Here is a 20,568-nt window from a genome sequence, read left to right on the forward strand (position 1 = left end):
CCAGAACCTGACAAAGACATCCCTGGCAGCCTCCATTCCAATGGACCTCTCCTTTCAACATATTAGGTTGTGTAAAAGTAATTGTGGGTTTTGCCACTGAAAGTAACGGAGGTTACTATTCTCTTTCTACCAGAAATCACAGCCTCTGGCCAGTGTTAGACTCATAAGCAGCCCAGAATCTGTTAAGACTGAGGCTGATGTAAAATGACACCTGCTCTGCCACTCAAGCCTTTACTAAAATCCAGCCTGGGTCTACCTTGCCCTGCTTAACTGGGGTTGGGGAGGTACGGCTGATATCTATGGTGTTTACCAAGCCATGTGCCTTCCTGTCTCACTCAAAGGGCCCTAAGCCAGGCCCAGGTCACACAGCTACAAAACGCCGCAACAATGGCCCACAAAAATTCATTCAGTGCAACTGCCTCACTGCACAGACTAGAAACCCAATCTTAAAGAGATGAGGGGTGAGACACACAGCTGGGAAGAGAGGGGCCTTCTGAGGCAGACTTGGACCTGACCCTGGGTCTCCTAGGTTCAGGCCAGTATTTAGGTTTGAGGTTTCTCCTACATCATTTCCCTTTTCTCTTAACAATACCAGCTTCTTAGCCGGGCATGGTGGCTCACGCCTGTAATCCCAGCACTTTGGGAGGCCAAGATGGGCAGATCACCTGAGCTCAGGATTTCGAGACCAGCCTGGGCAATATGGTGAAGCCCTGTCTCTACTAAAAATACAGAAATTAGGGCCGGGCGTGGTGGCTCACACCTATAATCCCAGCACTTTGGGAGGACAAGGCGGGTGGATCACTTGAAGTCAGGAGTTTCAGACCAGCCTGGCCAACATGGTGAAACCCTGTCTCTACTAAAAATACAAAAATTAGCTGGGTGTGCTGGCGCATGCCTGTAGTCCCAACTACTCAGGAAGCTGAGGCAGGAGAATTGCTTGAACCTGGGAGGCGGAGGTTGAAGTGAGCAGAAATTGCGCTCCAGCCTGAGTGACAGGGAGACTCTGTCTCAAAAACAAAAACAAAACACAAAAATCAGCCAGGCATGGTGGTGTGCGCCTGTAACCCCAGCTACTTGGTGGGCTGAGGCAGGAGGATCGCTTGAGCTTGGGAGCAGAGGTTGCAGTGAGCTGAGATCACGCCACTGCACCGCTCCAGCCTGGGCAGCAGAGCAAGACTACCTCAAAAAAAGGGGAAAAAAAGAAAGAAAGAAAGAAACAAAGAAAATAGCAGCTTCTTCATGTGTAAAATTTGTAAAACAAATTTTACTTGTAGAATGCATTATTCCTACTCTCAGGTCCAGCCCCGTGGCCTGCTCTGTAGGAGGATGGTAGGCAGGGGGGCGAGATGAAGTGCCACTCTACCTGAGGAGGCAGTGGGTAAGAGCTCAGGCTTCGCAGTCAGCAAGCCCTGGGTTCACAAGGTAGCTTTGTGACCCTCGGCAACATTCTTTGAGCTCAAGTCCCCTGACAGAAAAGGAGATGGGGGACGATGGAGCTGTTGAAAAGGCTCAGTGAGGTAATGTGGAAGCTACTCAGGGCTTGAAGAAATGACTAAAAGAAAAGACTGCTATATGGATGATTTTCATAAGCACCAGAGGGATGAAACTTGACAGCATTTGGGGAGCCTTTCCAGTCTTGAGATTTCAGTTTGGCCAAGATTGGTCCGAGAACTTGGCCCAACTGCCCATTAACAAGAAGGCCTCTTTAAGGAAGAAGCCTTCTGTGAGGCCTGGCCAAGGAAATCCTTTCCCTTGCTACCCAGTGTAGGCAGGATCTGGGAATCCAGATCCTCACGGTGCCCAGCACACAGCAGAAAACCAGGAAATGCTGACTGTGCAAATGAGAACATGCTAGTGAAAGCTATTTTGGGGGGCCAGGATTTCAAGGTCACTAATGGTCCCTTCCCAAGGAAGCAGTGCTGTAATCATACAGTTTAACTCAAGACTGCAACGACTCATAGCAACGTGGAAACAAGAAGGCTCAGCGAACAGAGAACTGTTGTGAGATGGCAGAAAGAGGAAGCAGGGTAGCAGAGTTTAAATCCTGGCTCTATCCAGGCCTGTCCCCGAGAGCACAGCCTAGTTTATGCCCTGGCTTTCTCAAGAATCGAGTGTGGGGACACAGAGTCACCACCTGTTGTGTAACTTACTAAATACCTGAAAATTCAAACAACTGTGAAAGTGCCTCGAAAAAGTAACAGCACTCAACACATAGAAGCTGTCCCTACAATTATTTCAAATATAAATAACTGTGAAAGTGCCTCAAAAAAGTAATAGCACTCAACACATAAAAGTTGTCCCTAAAATTATTATTTTTTATAAAAAACATGTTTCATATTGAAGGAAGGGACACCAATGCTGTGGCTATCAGTGTGGGGTCTCATCCAGTGTCCTGGTTTTAAATACAACCACATGCTGAGGACTCCCAAAGTGACACCTCCAGCCTTGCCATCTCCCCAACAGCAGCTGTAGGTAATCAATCCAAGTGCCAATTCCATCAGACACCTCAAATCTACCTTGTACAAAACGCAGCTCCCCATCTTCCTAAGCCTGCCCCTCCACCCTTACCTGCTGGTCTTAACCATCGCAATACATGGCAAATCCATTCTCCTATTTGCTTAGTTCCCATCCAAACCATCAGCAAATCCTATCTTTCAAAATGTATCCAGAATGCAACCACTTCCCACCAGTCCCAACACCAATATGCTGGTCCTAGCTGCTATCATCTCTTGGCCCTATTATGAGGGCCCCTAATGGTCACCCTATTCCCTTCCTTGCTGTTTCCAGTCTTTCCCAAAGCAGTCAAAGGAATGACTTCTCACTTCACTCGGAGTAAAAACCAAAGTCTTTAAAATGGCCTGTGACAGCTTGACGTGACCTGGTCCCTGCGAGCCCTCAGGCTTCCTCTCCTGGCTGTTTTCTCCAGGCCGTCCCCCAGTTGCCTCACTGTTCCAGTGACTACGCACACTCCTCCCCAGGGCACTGCCCTGTCCCACCTGCTATACTCTTTCATTCTCTTCCAGACGTTTTCATCCTCACTTGTCAAATGGGGGTAATGCACCGATGTTGCCCAGACTTGTGACAGTCCAGTGTCTGACGCAGAAAGGTGTGGAAGGACTGCTGAGACCCCAGCCTCTCCTGCCCCCATGCCTGGTTTCCTCCCTAGCAGAAGGGCGTGGTCTGCGGGAAAAGGCTACTTCTCAACAGTCTTGAGGAGGAGGGCTGCACTCTTCCAAGCCCTTTTTCCTCCACTGTAGGTGATGGGCCCTTCCTCCTCCATCCTGGAATTACTTCAAGACTCAGGGAAGCCCTGCACATCTGGAGTCCCTGTACTTGCCCAGTTTTCCTAAGCAGACACAGCTCTGGGCTCTGTCCCACTGCCCTGAGCCCACATCAGGTTGGCAGCTCCTCCAGCACATCCACAGGGCCAGTCTTGCCAGTTTTCAACCCTTTCATCTTCACCTCACAGAGGCAACTGCCTGCTCCTGCCCTGAGCACCAACCAGGAATGCCTAGAAACGCTCCACACAGCAACGCACAGTGGAAAGACTCCCGCTTCTGGAATCAGCCTGGTTTCCTGACGGGTAGAACACTAGGAGAAATACCCCTATGCTCTCCCAGGCTAGAGCAAGAGCCATTCCAACAGAAGGCCCTGTGGAGCACCTGGCATACCATGAGCGCCTGGGCAGCACCTGCTCCCCGTGTCCTGAGACGCTGGAGAGGGGCCCACCTGGTTTCGCTGACGCCCCATCAGCAGCACGCAGAGGACATAGAGCACTTCCAGTTTGTACATGATCTCATGCATAATCTTCATTGACTGGGGCAGCTGGGTCCTGGCTGACGTGTGAGGCAGGCCATTCTCCTCAGAAGCCCCTGGAGGAGGGAACACAATGGAGGCTGACACAGCCACCGGAGAGAGGATTGAGTCACGGCTTGTGAGGAAACACATTTCTGTCCCTCGAACTTGCTCTGAACAGACTTGTAGCATAGCCATTCAGCTGGACCTTGAGCCTGAACAGAGACTCTGAAAGCTGCAAAACTCCCTCCACACCCCTAGGAGCCAGGTAAGCTCAGAGACTCAGAAAAATGAACTCTGCAGTAGTTGTATCTCATCAACTTTTACATGAAGTAAAAATACTCGGACACAGCCAACACAGTAACATGACCCATCCCTCCCTGCTTATCCCCTTCTCCTGCCACCAACCAGACCCCCAGAAAGTGCCCAGGCAGATGTCTGACAGCAAATTATGGGGACCGCTCTTCAAGTTGCAAATGGCCCTGCTTACTTGGTTCTACTGCTGAGATTCTATGAGGGACACTGCGGAAGCCTGAGAGGGATTCTTTTTGAAGAATTCCCTATTTTTTAAAAGAACCATCTAAATTTTTCTAAGGTTCAACTTTCTAAAGCAGACTGGGTATCACAACGGATGCTATTGATGCAGATGAACACACTATCTATAGGCAGACTTTCATTTTACCCAATGTCATTACTGCTAACATCAACAGCAGCTAAGTAATATTTACTGGACACTTGACATGTGTCAGACTTACTGGCTTTATGACTTTGGGCCAGTCCCCTCCTCACTAGGCCTTAGACTGCTCTGTACTACTGCAGCGGACAGCTAGGGTTACTGTGAAGACTGAATGGGAACATAAGAGAAGCCCAGCATCTGATTCTTAGGAAGCCCCCATTCACTCCTAGATCCTTTATTTATGTATTTATTTATTTACTTACTTACCGAGTCTGGCTGTGTCACCCAGGCTGGAATGCAGTTGTGCGATCTCGGCTCACTGCAACCTCCGCTTCCTGGTTTCAAGCAAGTCTCCTGCCTCAGCCTCCCGAGTAGCTGGGAATACAGGCGCATGCCACCATGCCCAGCTAATTTTTCTATTTTTAGTAGAGATGGGGTTTCATCATGTTGGCCGGGCTGGTCTCGAACTCCTGACCTCAAGTGCTCTGCCCGCCTCGGCCTCCCAAAGTGCTGGGATTACAGGGGTAAGCCACTGTGCCCGGCCTAGATCCCTATTATTTTAAAAGGGCATCGGTCAAGAGTCAGGAGAGGCTAAGTGATCTTAGCAGAGTGACTTCCCTTCAATTTCCTCATTTTTAAGGTGAAAAGATGAATCAATAACTGCCAAGGTCCTCTCAAGCTCCTATAGGAACTGTTTCCCTAGAGGCCTTTTGCAAAGGCCTCTATGTGGTATAGAGGAGTGGTTATAAGATATATTCAGGTAAGGCTCATACAGAAAACATAGTGATACTCTGCAAAGTATCAAGACAGAAGAACCTAACTTATTCCAACCAGGTGTGGTGGCTCATGCCTATGATCCCAGGACTTTAGGAGGCAAAGGCAGGTGGACTGCTTGAGCCTAGGAGTTTGAGACCAGCCTGGACAATACAGTGAGACCTCATCTCTATAAAAAAATTTAAAAAATTAGCTGGGCATGGTGGCATGTGCCTGTAGTCCCAGCTACTGAAGAGGGAGAGGTGGGATGATCGCTCGAGTCTGGAAGGTGAAGGTTGTAGTGAACCAACAGAGATCATGCCACTGTACTCCAGCCTGGACGACAGAGCTGAACCCTGTCTCAAAAAAAAAAAAAAAAAAAAAAGAGAGAGAATCTAACTTACTCTATCCTACAGACTTGGAACTACTTTTCCCAGCCATGTTATGTTAAAATCACAACCCTGGAAGACGACAAGCTGCTGAATGAAGCATGACTGAGACACAGCATGGCACAGTAGTTATGAGCAGAGACCCTGAAGCCAAACTACTGGGTTTGAACCCCAATCACTAACTGGGTGGTCTTCAGTAAATCAGTGGACCTCTCATGCTTCAGTATCCATCCTTCTTTGTAAAACAGCAATACTGACAACCATACCCACCCTTTAACGTTGTAAGGAGTAGAGGAATATATTGAAGGCGCCTGAAACAATGCCTGAAGTAAGCAACATACAATTAGAAACTAAATATAAGTTCTCAGAAAACTGAGTTTATCTGCTAACGCTTGCTTGCTACTTTGTATTCTTCTTTTTCATCTCCAAGCTTTTAATGGGAACTAAACAGGCAGGAGACAAAGACTCAGGAAAAATTTACTGGAGAAATTTTTAATTTAAGAGATTCCATCTACTCATATTTATTCTCCTGTACCTTGGGCAAAAAACTATAGTTACTCAATTTCCATGTTAGGACTCCTTGGCCCAGCTTCCAGAACAGTTAAGTGTCGGCTAATGTGCGAAGTGAACCTGAAGAACTATCACGCAGAATCGTGCCTCTGTCATACACTGCTGTGTGACCTTGCATGCTTGGTATCCTCAGCACCCAGTCCATGGTGCTCTAGGGAGTCCTGCAGGGAAGGATGTTTATGGAAGCAGTGGGCACAGTGTGGGGCACACAAGTCCTACTGAGAAACGAACATCTACGAAGCAAGAGACAGGGCAGCTTGACGCCTCTCCAAGTCACCACCAACTTTTGGTGCCTGGCTTGTACAGGCCTGACAGACTTTCTGGGATATTTTCCATAAACAGTCTCCAAAGCAATGGAGAGCTTAGCAACAAGGACAGTCCCAAGGATGAGGATGGGAAAACCAGCTCACGAGGCCTGTGCTTCCCTCTGAGTCTCTTCAGCTCTACCACGCCGATTGGAGCGGTCACCACTCTCTCTGTCTGCACTGCACTCCGTTTTCTGCGGGCATGCACACTCATTTGTTGTCTTTTTTTTAACAGCTTGGAGGTACAATTCACATATCATGCAATTCATCCATTTAATTAACCATATCATGATTTTTAGGATATTCATAGAGTTGTGCAGCCATTACCACAATCAATTTTAGAGTATCTTCATCACCCCCCAAAATCAGCCTTGTACTCACTACCAGTCACTTCCTATTTCCCACCAAACCCCTTAGCTCTAAGCAACCATGAAACTATTTTCCATCTCTAGGTAATTGCCTATTCAGGACACTTCATATTAATGCACTCGTGCAATATGCCGTCTTTTGTGACGCTTCTTTCACCTAGTACAATGTTTTCAGGGTTTATCTATGCCGTGGCACCGATCAGCATTCTCTTTTTTTAACTGCTGAATAACACCCGCTGGTATAAATACGCCACATTCTGGCTTGGCACAGTGGCTCACGCCTGTGATTCCAGCACTCTGGGAGACCAAGATGGGAAGATCGTTTGAGCGCAGGAGTTTGAGACCAGTTTGGGTAACAGAGCAAGACCCTGTCTCTTTTTATTACAAAAAATAAAAAAATTAGCTGGGCGTGGTGGCGTGCACCTGTGTTTCCAGCTACTCGGGAGGCTGAGGTGTGAGGATGGCTGAGCCTGGGAGGTCAGGGCTGCAATGAGTGCAATGAGCTGTGATCACACCACCGCACTGTAGCCTAGGCAACAAAGCAAGACCCTGTCTCCAAAAAAAATAAATACATAAGAATATACCATATCCTGTTTATTCATTCATCGGGTGACAGTCATTTGCGTTGTTTCCATTATTTTGGCTGTTATGAATATGCTGTGATGAATATTCCTGAAAAAGTTTTTGAGTAACATGTATTTTCATTTATCTTGGGTATATACCTGGGAGTAGGATTTCTGGGCCCTATGACATAACTGTATGTTAACCTTCTGAGGAACTGCTAGACTGTTTTCTAAAGTGGCTGCACTATTCTACATGTCCACTAATAGTGAATGTGGGTTCTGATTTCTCCCTATTCTTGCCAACCCTTATTATCTACCTTTTTTGATAACCATTTGAGTGAGTCATTGTGGGGTTTGTTTTTTCCGCTATCACCTAGACTGAAGTGCAGTGGCAGGACCACAGCTCACTGCAGCCTTGAACTCTGGACCCAAACAATCCTCCCATCTCAGACTCCCAAGTTGCCAGGACTACTATGGGCACATGCCACCATGCCTGGCTAACCAAAAAACATTTTTTTTTTTTTTTTGTAGAGATGAGGTCTTGCTCTGTTGTTCGAGCTGCTCTTGGACAATCTTCCTGCCTTGACCTCCCAAAGTGTTAGGATTACGGTGCCAGCCACTGTGCCTGGCCTCACTGTGGTTTTGATTTGCATTTCCCTGATGGCTAATGATGGTGAACATTTTTCACGTGCTTAATAATTATTTGTATATCTTCTTTGGAGAAATGTCTATTCAGATCCTTTGTCTATATTTTGAAATGGGTTGTCTTTTTATTATTGAGTTATGGGAGTTCTTTATACATTCTAGATACAAATCCCTTATTAGATATATGATTTGCAAAAATGTCCCAACCCTGTATTCCCCACAAAAACATTCTTCCATGCTGTGTGTTCTCTTTTCACTTTCCTGATAGTGTTTTCTGAAGAACAAAAAGTTTTAACTTCGATGAAGTCCAATCTATTATTTATTTACCTGGTTGCTTGTGCTTCAGATGTCACTGTGTATGACATCTAAATTGTTAAATCCAAGGTCATGAAGCTTTATCCTTATGTATTCTTCTAAGGGTTTTGTAAGTTTAGCTCTTTTATTTAGGTCTTTGACCCTTTTAATTTTGTATATGACATGAGGCAGGGGATCTAACTTCATTCTTTTGCATGTGGACATCAAATGGTCCCAGTACCATTTGTTGAAAAGACTACTACTGTTTCCACCAATGAATGGTCTTGGTACCTGTTGAAAATCAATTGATCATAATAAGCATGAGGGTTTATTTCTGAACTCTCAACTCTGATCAGTATGTCTATCCTCAGGCCGGCAGCACAGTGTCGATTGCAGCTTTGTAGTAAGTTTTCAAGTCAGGACATGAGTTCTCTTAGGTTTTTCTTTTTTTTTTTTTTTTAAAGACAGAGTCTCGCTGTCACCCAGGCTGGAGTACAGTGGCACGATCACAGGTTACTGCAGCCTCAAACTCCTGAGCTCAAGCTAACCTCCCACCTCAGCCTCTTGAGTAGCTGCGACTATAAGTGGGTGCCACGAGGCTTGGCTATTTTTTAAATTTTTAAAATTTTTTGGAGACAGGGGTCTCGCTGTTATCCACGCTGGTCTCAAACTCCTGAGGCCAAGTGATCCTCCAGCCTCAGCCTCCCAAAGTGCTGGGATTACAGGCACGAGTCACTGTACCCGGCCTAGTTCAAGATTGTTTTTGTTCATCTGAGTCTCTCGCATTTCTACATGAATTTTAGGATCAGCCAGTCCATTTTTGCAAAGTAGTCAGCTAAGAGTTCTGACAGAAACTGTGTTGAATCTGCAAGGCTGACCTGTAGATCAGTAATGGGAATACTGTTAACAATATTAATCTTCTGATTCAAAGACAAGGGATGTCTTTACATTTATTTAGGGTTTAATTTTTCAATGATGTTTTAGAATTTTCAGAGTATAAGTTTTACACTTAAGTTGCTAAGTATTTTATTTTTTTGATCCTATTGTAAATAAAATTTTCTTAATTTCATTTTTGGTTTGTTGATTGCTACTGTATAGAAATACTACTCATTTTTTAACATTAGCCATTCTAAACCTTTGTTGAACCTGTTTATTAGTTTATTGGTTTTTATAGTAGGTTCCTTAGGTTTTTCTACATATAAGATCATCCCATCTGTGAAGAGTTTCACTACTTTTCTAATTTGCATGCCTTTAATTTCTTTTTCTTGCCTAACTGCCCTAGCCAGAACCTCCGATACAATGCTGAAGAGAAGCGGCAACAGCACTGCCACTTCCAGAAACAATCAGGAACTCTTGGTCCTGATCTTAGTGGGAGAAGCTTTCCATTTTTTGCCATTAGGTATGATGTTAGCCATGGGTTTCTGTAGATGCCCTTTAACAGGCTGAGGAAGTTCTCTCCTGAGTTTTTGTTTTTACCAGAAGGGGTGCTGGATTTTGTCAAATGCTTTTATGGAAACGATCATGTGGTTTTTGTCCTTTATTCTATGAATACAGTGTATTACATAAACTGCTTTTCAAACGCTGAACCAAACTTACATAAATCCATTTGGTCATGGTATACAATCCTTGTATGTTGCTATACTTGGTGTGCGAAGTATTTTGTTGAGGATTTTTGCACCTATAATCATACGAGATACTGGTCTTGTGATGTCTTTATCTGGTTTTGGTATCATGATAATATGATCTCAAAGAATAAGCTGGAACTGTTCCTTCCTCTTTTATTTTCTATTAGAGTCTGGAAAGTATTGGTGTGAATTCTTGAAACACTTGGTAGAATTAACCAGTGAAGCCACGTGGGCCAGGACTTTTCTTTGTGGGCAGTTTTTCATTATTTATTCAATCTTGTTGCTACAGTTCTTTCAGGTTTTCTATTTCTTCCTGAGTTAGCTGCGGTAGTTTGTGTCTTTTAACTGGCTCATTTCATCCAGGTTATTTAGTTTATTGGCTTACATGGTTTATAGTATTCTCTTAGAGTCCTTTTACTTTCTTAAGGTTGGTTGTAATGTACCTTCTTTCATTTCTAATTTAGTAATTTGAGCCTTTCTTTTTTGGTCAGTGTGGCTAAAAGTTTGTCAACTTTGTTGATCTTTTTAAAGATTACCTTTAAAAAAATCATCTTTGGTTTTGTAGATTTTCTCTATTGTTTTTCTATTCTCTATCTCACCAGTTTTCACTCTAATCCTATTACTTCCTTTTCCTCTTGAGATGTTTGTTTTTTTCCCAATGACTTAAGGTAGACGTTTAGGCAATTTAGATTTATTTAAAAATGTAGGCCTTTACAGCTCTAAAGTTCCCTCTAAGTACACTTTAGCTGCATCCCCTATGTTTGCTATATAGTGTCATTTTCATTTCTCTCAAAATATTTCCGTGTTTTTTTTTTGGAGACAGAATCTCGCTGTCACCCAGGCTGTGGTGTGATCTCAGCTCACGGCAACCTCCGCTTCCAGGGTTCAAGCGATTTTCCTGCCTGGACCTCCTGACCTTAAGCGACCCACCTCCTTGGTCTCCCAAAGGGCTGGGATTATAGGCGTGAGCCACCGCGCCCAGCCTCAAGATATATCCTACCTTTGCTTGTGATTTCCTGAAGTATACTGCTTAATTTTATTAATTTCCCAAGTTTCTGCTATTTATTTGTAACTCACCCCACTGGGATTTGAGGACACACTTTTGTACAATTTTAATCCTTTTAAATTTGCTGAACTTTTTTAACAGCCTAGCATATGGTCTATCCTGGAGAATGTTCATGTGCGCTTGAGAAAAATGGGCATGCTGTAGTAGCTGGGTGGAGTGGTCTACAGTGCTGTTAGTCCTTGTTGGTATACAGTATTTTAAGTCTTCTGTTTTCCTGTTGATCTTCTGCTTAGTTTTATCCATTATTAAAAGTAGTATGTTAAGGTCTCCAGGTGTTGTTTTTGAACTATTGCTTTCTTCCAATCTGCTAGTTTTTGCTTCACGTATTTCTGGGGGGCTGTTTTTAGATGCATACGTGTTTATAACTGTTATACCTTCTCGATGGTTTCACCGTTATTATAAAATATCCCTATTTTGCTCTGATAATAGTTTTTGTTTTAAAGTCTCTCCAGCTCTTTTGGCTGGGTGGTGGTGGCTCACACCTGTAATCCCAGCACTTTGGGAGGCCAAGGCAGGCGGACCACCTGAGGCCATTTGAGACCAACCTGGCCAACATGGTGAAACCCCATCTCTACTAAAAACACACACAAAAATGAGCCGGCCATAGGCTCCACGCCTGTAATCCCAACTACTTGGGAGGCTGAGGCACGAGAATCGCTTGAACCTGGGAGGTGGAGGTTGCAGTCAGCTGATCGTGCCATTGCACTCCAGCCTGGGCAACAGAGTGAGACTCTGTCTCTCCAACTTTTTAAAAGTACAGCCTCTCCAGCTTTCTTGTGGATGCTGCCTGCATGATACATCTTTTTCTGTCCTTTACTGCCCTATTTTATCTTTGAATTGAAAGTGTGTTTTCTGTAGGCTGCATATAACTGGATCTTGTTTTCTGATCCAATATAACAATCTGTCTTTTAAATGGTTAAATCGATTTGCATTTAATGTTACTATTGATAAAGCTGGACTTACTTCTGCCATTTTTTTGTTTTCTGTAGTCTTGTGTGTTTTTTTGTTCCTCAAAAAAAATTTTTTTTAATCTGAAAAATATTAAGATGTATGTGGTAAGCAACCTTTTTTTTTTTTCCTGATATGGAGTTTCACTCTTGTTATTCAGGCTGGAGTGCAATGATGCCATCTTGGCTCCCCACAACCTCCGCCTCCCGGGTTCAAGCGATTCTCCTACCTCAGCCTCCCGAGTAGCTGGGATTACAGGCATGTGCCACCACACCCGGCTAATTTTGTATTTTTAGTAGAGATGGGGTTTCTCCATGTTGGTCAGGCTGGTCTCGAACTCCCGACCTCAGGTGATCCGCCCGCCTTGGCCTCCCAAAGTGTTGGGATTACCGGTGTGAGCCACTGCACCCACCCGGCAACTTCTAAGAAAGTTAACTTGGGAAATATGGTGAAGAAATAATTGAAGGAGATATAATGTTATACTAGAAAATATTAATCAAAAGAAACATTAAAGCTTTCCGCCTCTTCTGGTATCACATCCAGCTGTTAGGCTCTATTAACTGCTGTCTGAATTCTCGACTGTTTTTGACAATGCCCTGGAGTATACACTGCTCCCACGTCTAATTCAATTAAATTCAGGAAGGGGTGATTTTTGAAATTGAGCTTTGTTCTGACCTTAGGAGAGTTCTTCTCAGCTGTCTCCTTCCCTGGTTCTCTGGTGAACTAGCTGGCCTGTGCATCACCTTGTTCTTAATTAAGAAGAGGTACCTGGCCGGGCATAGTGGCTCATGCCTACAAACCTGGCACTCTGGGAGGCCAAAGAGGGTGGATCACCTGAGGCCAGGAGTTTGAGACTGGCCTGGCCAACATGGCAAAATCTCTATTCAAAAAAAGAGAAAACATAAAAAATAAAAGAGTAAAAAGAAGAGATACCTGTCTTTTTTTATTTGCTTACCATCAAAATCTCCTCAGGCATGAACTTCCCTAGACTCTGTTCTTACTAACTGCTTTTCTCTGTGGGCAAATTCTCAGAGCAGGGTCAGTAGCCTCTAGTCTTCTGGGCTTGCCTTTCCCAGTGTAAAACCTCTGTACATGAGCAAGCAAGCTTAGGCAAAGGTGATCACAGCCATAGAATTCTTGGCCTGAAGTATACGGGATAGAGCTTCCACACCGTGAGTGCAGTACGGAGTTGGGTGGAGGAAGGAAGCCTCTGACCTCTTTGCCATACTTACCGAGAACTTAGCCTCTTCAATTTGGAGCTGGAGGGAAGAAGAAAAGCTGGTGGCCTCCCACTCCCAGTGAGATACCTATTCCTCGTTTGGGAGCTGAGAATTCCTAGGTTTGTGTATTTTGAACCTGCTGGCCAGAATCGAATGCTTTAGGGGTGGGCACCTAACCAAAGACGGGCCAGAGTTATTTACCAGGAAGCTGCAGCTGAAACTGGGAGTCTTCTTATTTAATAGAGGCAGTCTTCTGCCTAGTCCCATCAAGGGGACCAGGAAAAGATAGGGCACAGTAAGACAGAAGACTAAGAAACATTGTAGAAAGAAAAAGAGATGAGGAGAGAAGTTTCTAGGTTCCTAAGAATGCTCTGGTTACTGGTTCTTATCAGTCCCTGAGACACAGCTGTCTCAGGTATGCAACAAAGCCCTTCTCCCTGAAATCAAGTCCACTTTGGGGAGTTCAATGAGGTTTCTGTAACCAGCTATCAAAAGAGTCTTAATAGTCATGGTCTAGAATTGCCTCGAGGAAAATTCTACTTTGAGCAAATCTCCAATTAATCCTCCTTGGAAAGGAGAGCAAGAATGGTCCCAGGTGCCCATGGAAAAGCTCCCAATCACTCAGGGGACCCATCCTCCCATACCTTGATTGTGCTCTGACTCCTCATTGGCCACTCGCATCAGGGCATCTAGCACCAAAGCATTGTCTAGCCATGTGTACCATTCCTCCAACTCCTGAAGGAAGCTGGCTGTGCCCGTTGACTCTGACACCTTTCGAGTCGCCAGTTTGCAAAGCCGCTCAACAAAGCCAGGGATGCTGAGAAGGGCCGCTGACAGGGAAAGAACAAGCGAGGAAATTTTCAAAACAGAGACCAGCAAAACTACCCCTAAAGCCCTAACAAACAATCTGCATGATAGGAATAATTCTTACTCTGATAGTAGCTAAAGCTACTCTTTTAAAATGAAATGTCAAGCCAAGGTAAATAGTAATTATGTTACAGGCATAAGCTTAACTTTTAACAGGTACAGGAAAACAGTCTTTTTAATCTACTGGGAATGTACATCAGAATAATCTTAATGCCTTAAATTTGTGTGTCTTTGAGCCAAGAGGTCAATTTCTGGGGATTTACCATAGGGAAATAACCAGTCATATTACAAGAGAATATCTGTGTAAGGAGGTTCACTGATGTGGTTTCTGTAACAGCAAAAAGGTGAAGATAACTAAATGTTCACCAATAGCTGATTAATTAAATACAATGATACATTTATACAATGGAATACTGCAGAGACACTAAGAATGACACATACATCTTTATACAGTGACTCAAAATAGCTGTTTACTTGTTAAAGAGAGTAAATTATTTAAACAATATGAGTTTAATTAAGTTCATTTTCTTCAAAAATTTAAATATTCACTTCTTTAAAATACACAAATAAGGAATGAAAACATATATACCAAGGGATCTGCTGTGGCTGTTCCTGAGGAGGAGAGAATATAAACATTTCTCTTAAAATTACTCATCTACAGTTTCTAATTCTCTTATAACATTTACTGGCAGGATGAAGATAAACATGTTTTTAAGGTAAAGAAAAAAACTGAATAATCACCCAATTTTTCTTTCTACCAGTCTCATTTTATTCACAATGAGTGAGGTGGAAACTCTGATCGGCATAGTAGAACATCATAAACTTTGGAGGCGGGGAGATCCAGATTCAAATCCTGACTCTGTCATTTAACCTTCTTTAAAATGAGACTAATGCCTGTTCATGTTTGCCTGAATATGCATTAAATCTCTCTGGAAGGACAGAAAAGAAGCCAAGAGCAGTGGCTGCCACAGTAAACAGCTATAAGATGGAAACAGCCAAAATGTCCATCAAGTGGAAAAGGGAATTAAGGTCACTGGGAATAACAGTGGAATGGAAACTTTTCAATAAACACTTTTGAATCCGCAGATCTTTTGGAATCATGTGAATATTACACCTAATTAAAAATTAATAAATGACTAGATATTTCAGGATATCAAGGGATTACCATTAATTTTTGATATGATGACAGAGTTACGAAAAGTCATTATCTTATAAAAACACTGAAATATATGCAGGTGAAATTATACAATGTGTGTCTGGGGTTTACTTCAAAATAACCCAAGGTGAAGTAGGGAATAGTAAATGGGAGTAGAGATAAAGTAAGACAGGCTTGAACTCCTGGACTCAAACTATCCACCCACCGTGGCCTCCCAAAGTGCTGGAATTACAGACTTAAACCACTGCTCATGGCCGTTTTTTTTTTTTTTTTAAATAAATGATTTTTAAAGATTTTTTATATTGACAAGGCTGAGTGCAGTAGCTCATGCCTGTAATCCTAGCACTTTGGGAGGCCAAAGTGGGTGGATCACTTGAAGCTAGGAGTTCAAGACCAGCCTGGTCAACATGGCGAACTCCATCTCTACCAATAACACAAAAATCAGCCAGGCGTGGTATCGTGCGCCTGTAGTCCCAGCTACTCAGGAGGCTGAGGCATGAGAATTGTTTGAACCTGGGATGCAGAGGTTGCAGTGAGCCGAGATCGCACCACTGTACTCCAGTGTGGGCAAGAGTGATACTCTATCTCAACACACACACACACCCTCCCTATAAATTAGTGAGTGGCTATGAGATGACGTTTGACCTTACTTATACTACATTAAGGTTCCTCAAAAAGTCAAACATAAAATTACCATATGACCCAGCAATTTCACTCCTAAATATATACCCCAAAGAACTGAAAACAGGTGCGCACACAAATATGTGTACACACACATTCATAGCAGCACTATAAGATGAAAACATCCCAAATGTCCGTTAACTTAAGGGATAAACTGTGGTATCTACATATGATGACTATTATTCAGCCATATAAAGGAATGAAGTACTGACATGATACAACATGAATGAACCTCAAAAACATTATGCCAAGTGAAAGAAACCAGATTCAGAAGGCTATATGCTATATGATTCTGTTCACAGTCATGCACGGCATTAACGCTGTTGCAGTCAATGACAGACCACGTAGAAGACGGTGGTCCCATCAGATTATAATATTGTATTTTTACTATAACTTTTTTCTGTGTTTAGATACACAAATACCATTATGGTACAAGTGCCTACGGTATGTAGTATAGAAACATGCTGTACAGGTTTGCAGCCTAAGTGTATCATGGGCCACACCAGCTAGGTTTGTGCAAGTATACCCTATGACATTCACACAATGACAAAATTGCCTCACTGCATTTCTCAGAAGGATAGAGATTACTAAGTGACACATGACTGTATATGAAGTAATCTGAATAGGTAAATCCACAGAGAAAAAAGCATAACGGTGGTTGCCAGCGGTTGGAGAGAAGGGGTAATGGCAAGTAGCTGCTTAATGTGTATGGAGTTTCCTTTTGGGGTGATGAAAACGTGCAACTAGATAGAGGTGGTAGCTGCACAACACTGTAAATGTATGAAATGCCGCTGAGTTGTTCACTTTAAAATGGCTAATTTTATGTTATGTGACTTCCATCTCCATAAAATAATTATGCAGAAATAGATACCTGTTTGAGACACCATTTTTTTTTTTTTTTTTTTACTTATCAGCTTGGCAAATATAAAAAAGTTTGATAATGCTCTGTACTGGGAAGGCTACAGGCAACAGGGTGGGAAGATGAACAAGTAATTTCTTTGGAAGGTGAATTTGTCAACACTTATCGATTTCCATTAATGAGGAACTAATTAAATTATGGTATGCCCGTATAATAAAATACTATATAATTACAAAAAGGAATCATATAATTCTATATATGCTAGAGTATAATTTTTAGCAAGGTAAGTTTAATAAAAAGAGAGCAGTGCTTATTTTATATTACCTATTTCCATTACCATCTGTACAAACAGGAAGGCGTCAATCTCTCTCTCTCCCTCTTTCCCCCATCCATGACTGGGCATGGATAGAGTATCTCTGGAGGGACGTTTAAGAAACTGGTAAAAAGTCACCACAGCGAGGGGGACAAACTCTCTGCTGTACTTTTTGTACCATTTAAAAAAAATCTTAGGTGTATATTATTTTTTCTAAAAACAAATAAATAGGCTGGGTGTGGTGGCTCATGCCTGTAATCCCAGCACTTTGGGAGGTCGAGGTGGGTGGATCACCTGAGGTTGGGAGTTCAAGACCAGCCTGGCCAACATGGCGAAACCCCTTTTCTACTAAAAACACAAAAACATGAGTCGGGCGTGGTGGCCCATGCCTGTAGTCCCAGCTACTTGGGAGGCTGAGGCACGAGAATCGCTTGAACCAGAAAGCGGAGGATGCAGTAAGCCGAGATTGTGCCACTACACTCCAGCCTGGGCGACATAGCCAGACTCAGTCTCAAAACAAAACAAAACAAAGCAAAAAAAAACAAAAAAGAAATAAAAAGTTTGTATTCTACATGAAAATCTTCACAAAGCTGGATTTTTATTCTTATACTTCTGTTCTCAGCAAAAATAGCTCCCGCTGCTTGACCTGCTCCTCTCAGGACAGCATGTAGGAGCTAGTCTTCCCCATTCCTGCACACAGAAGTCGGACTTCCCACCCCAGATTCTTTTTTTTTTTTTTTTTTTTTTTTGAGGCGGAGTCTCGCTCTGTCGCCGGACTGGAGTGCAGTGGCCGGATCTCAGCTCACTGCAAGCTCCGCCTCCGGGTTTACGCCATTCTCCTGCCTCAGCCTCCCGAGTAGCTGGGACTACAGGCGCCCGCCACCTCGCCCGGCTAGTTTTTTTGTATTTTTAGTAGAGACAGGGTTTCACCGTGTTAGCCAGGATGGTCTCGATCTTCTGACCTCGTGATCCGCCCGTCTCGGCCTCCCAAAGTGCTGGGATTACAGGCTTGAGCCACCGCGCCCGGCCCCAGATTCTTGAGCTGTTGAGAGTCACTTACCTCCTGAAAAGCTAACGAAAGCTACAGACTGTCTCCCCGGAAAGAAATTCGCTGGACCAATCATACTTAGCAATTCACATACAATCTCATGGGCTGACACCCCGGTGTATCCAGTCCTTGTAATTCTCACAGCTTTAGCAGTAGCTACCACACCTGGCTAATGGTAAACTGACAACGAAATCACTCACAACTCCTGGGAATTTCTGCAGAAGCAGGCCTCTTCTCTCCTCTCACTGCTGAAACATCAGTATTCCCCACACACCCCGGTAGTTTCCCCTCCTGCTTTCCAGCTTCATGTGCTGCATAATTCGGCCCCTCTCAGCTAAGTGTCACTTATAAATTGACAATTATCTAGCCTATAGCTTCATTTGCATCTCTGCCAGAAACCTTGAAAGATGTTACTTTCCCCCAGAAGGAAACCAGGTGTTCTCTTCTGAATCGACAGAAGGCATCGACAGAAGGTAGTTCTGAGAATCTCAAAAAAGACTCAAAAAATAATGATTTATGCCATCTTCCTAGATGTAATTTACACTACATGTAAATTATCTGACCTCCAGGAAGATGGCATAAATCATTATTTTTGCTGGGCAAGAAAATGACCTCACAGCCACAGTTTATTAAAAACGAAATGAAAACTTTTTGGCAACATCCTACATATTTCAGCTTTCTATACAGTTATGGACTATATCCCTCCAGCCCCTGTAAATTCATATATTGAAGCTCTAGCCCCAAATATGACTGCGTTTTGAGATAGGCCCTTTAGGGGGTGTAGTGGTGTGATGGTTAATTTTAGCTGTCCATTTGACTATACTGCGGGATGCCAAAGTGGCTGGCATAGCACTGTTTCTGGGCGTGTCTCTGACGGTGATTCCAGAAGAGATTGGTGTATGAGTCTGTGAACTAAGGGAAAACCTGCCCTCAATGTGGGCAGGCACCATCCAATTGGCAGGGGAGCAGTGGGAGGCGATGGAGGAAAACAAAAAGGGATTCTCCCCCTTCTGGAGCGGGAAGTTTTTCTCCTACTGCTCTTGGATATCAGACTCCAGGATCTTAGGCTTTTGGTCTCCGAGACTTGCACCAGCAGTCTCCGGGGTCCTCCAGCCAGGGAGCTACACCATCAGCTTTCCTGGTTCTAAGTTTTCTGGACTTGGACTGAGCCATGCTAATGGCTTCTCAGGTTCTCCAGCTTGCACACGGCTTCTCTTTTATTTTATTTATTTATTTTTGGAGATGGAATTTTACTCGCTGCCCAGGCTTAGTGCAATGGCACAATCTCGGCTCACTGCAACCTCCGCCTCCTGGGTTCAAGCAATTCTCCTGCCTCAGCCTTGCAAGTAGCTGGGAGTACCAGCATGTCACCACGACTGACTAATTTTTGTTGCAGATGGCTCATCATGGGACTCCTCTGCCTCTGTGATTGTGTGAGCCAATTCCCCTAACAAATCTCCCCTCATAAATCCTACTGCTTCTGTCTCCAGATCTGGAGACTGCTGCCTAATACAGGGAGGTAATTAAGGTTAAATGAGGTTACAAGTGTGGGGCCCTAAACGGAGAGGACTGGTGTCCTTCTAAGAAGAGGAAGAGACACCAGAGATCTCTGTCTCTCCTCACTGACGCAGAGGAAAAGTCATATGTGGATACAACAAAAACGTGGCCTTCTACAAGCCAGGAAGAAAGGCCTCACCAGGAACCAATCCTGACAGCACCTTGATCTCGGACTTCTAGCCTCCAGAACTGTGAGAAAAATAAATGCCCGTTAGTTAAGTCACCTAGTCTATGGTATCTTGTTATGGCAGCTCAAGCTGACTGACACACACATCTGAGATTAAAGGCATTCGCTACTGGAGTGCAATTCAAGAATGACAACATTCAGAGGACTAAGACTTTTCTCACCCACTCATGATTTAATTATGTCCACCGGCTTGGCCTTCCCAGGGCATTCGAATGGAGAAAATCATGTGGGTAAGGGAATGGAGTAGGAATTACCGTCAAGAGTCGGGAGGGGTCAGACCCTGTACAACCTCATGTGTGGAACCTACAACATTTAAGCTTTATTCCAAAAGCTACAAGCAGAATCACATATAGACTGTCTACTACGTTAGTCACACAGGTATGAAAGTGAATCTAGGTATTTTAGAGAGACTTAAAAAAAAAAACTCCCAAATAAAAAAAACAAAAACAAAAACTGAGCTTTGGGTTCTCAGTTAATCAAAAAAGCCCAGCTGACCAGAACAGTTCATTCCTCAAGAATAATGGGTAATGCTGGTTTTACTTAAAGTTTACAAATAGGCATATGAAGGCAATCAATACTAACAAGATCAAAATCATCTACCAGAATAGATTCCTTAAATGGGAAACTAAAAGATGCAAGTTACTTAGTGCCTCGGCATACACAGCTATCCCATACTGAACCTT

The 20,568-nt window shown here is 43.6% G+C and overlaps 1 protein-coding gene across 1 annotated transcript in view; it reads right to left on the reverse strand.

The window, feature by feature from the left end:
- TRPC4AP (transient receptor potential cation channel subfamily C member 4 associated protein) overlaps nt 1-20,568 on the reverse strand; it is an 89,085-nt gene that overhangs the window by 15,844 nt on the left and 52,673 nt on the right. The window contains 2 exon segments of the mRNA XM_033186207.1: nt 3,730-3,896; nt 13,862-14,047. Of these exon segments, the coding sequence (XP_033042098.1) occupies nt 3,730-3,896; nt 13,862-14,047 (353 nt within the window).

The sequence above is a fragment of the Trachypithecus francoisi genome, unplaced genomic scaffold (assembly GCF_009764315.1).
Source record: "Trachypithecus francoisi isolate TF-2019V2 unplaced genomic scaffold, Tfra_2.0 Lachesis_group21, whole genome shotgun sequence".
Taxonomy (NCBI): Eukaryota; Metazoa; Chordata; class Mammalia; order Primates; family Cercopithecidae; genus Trachypithecus; species Trachypithecus francoisi.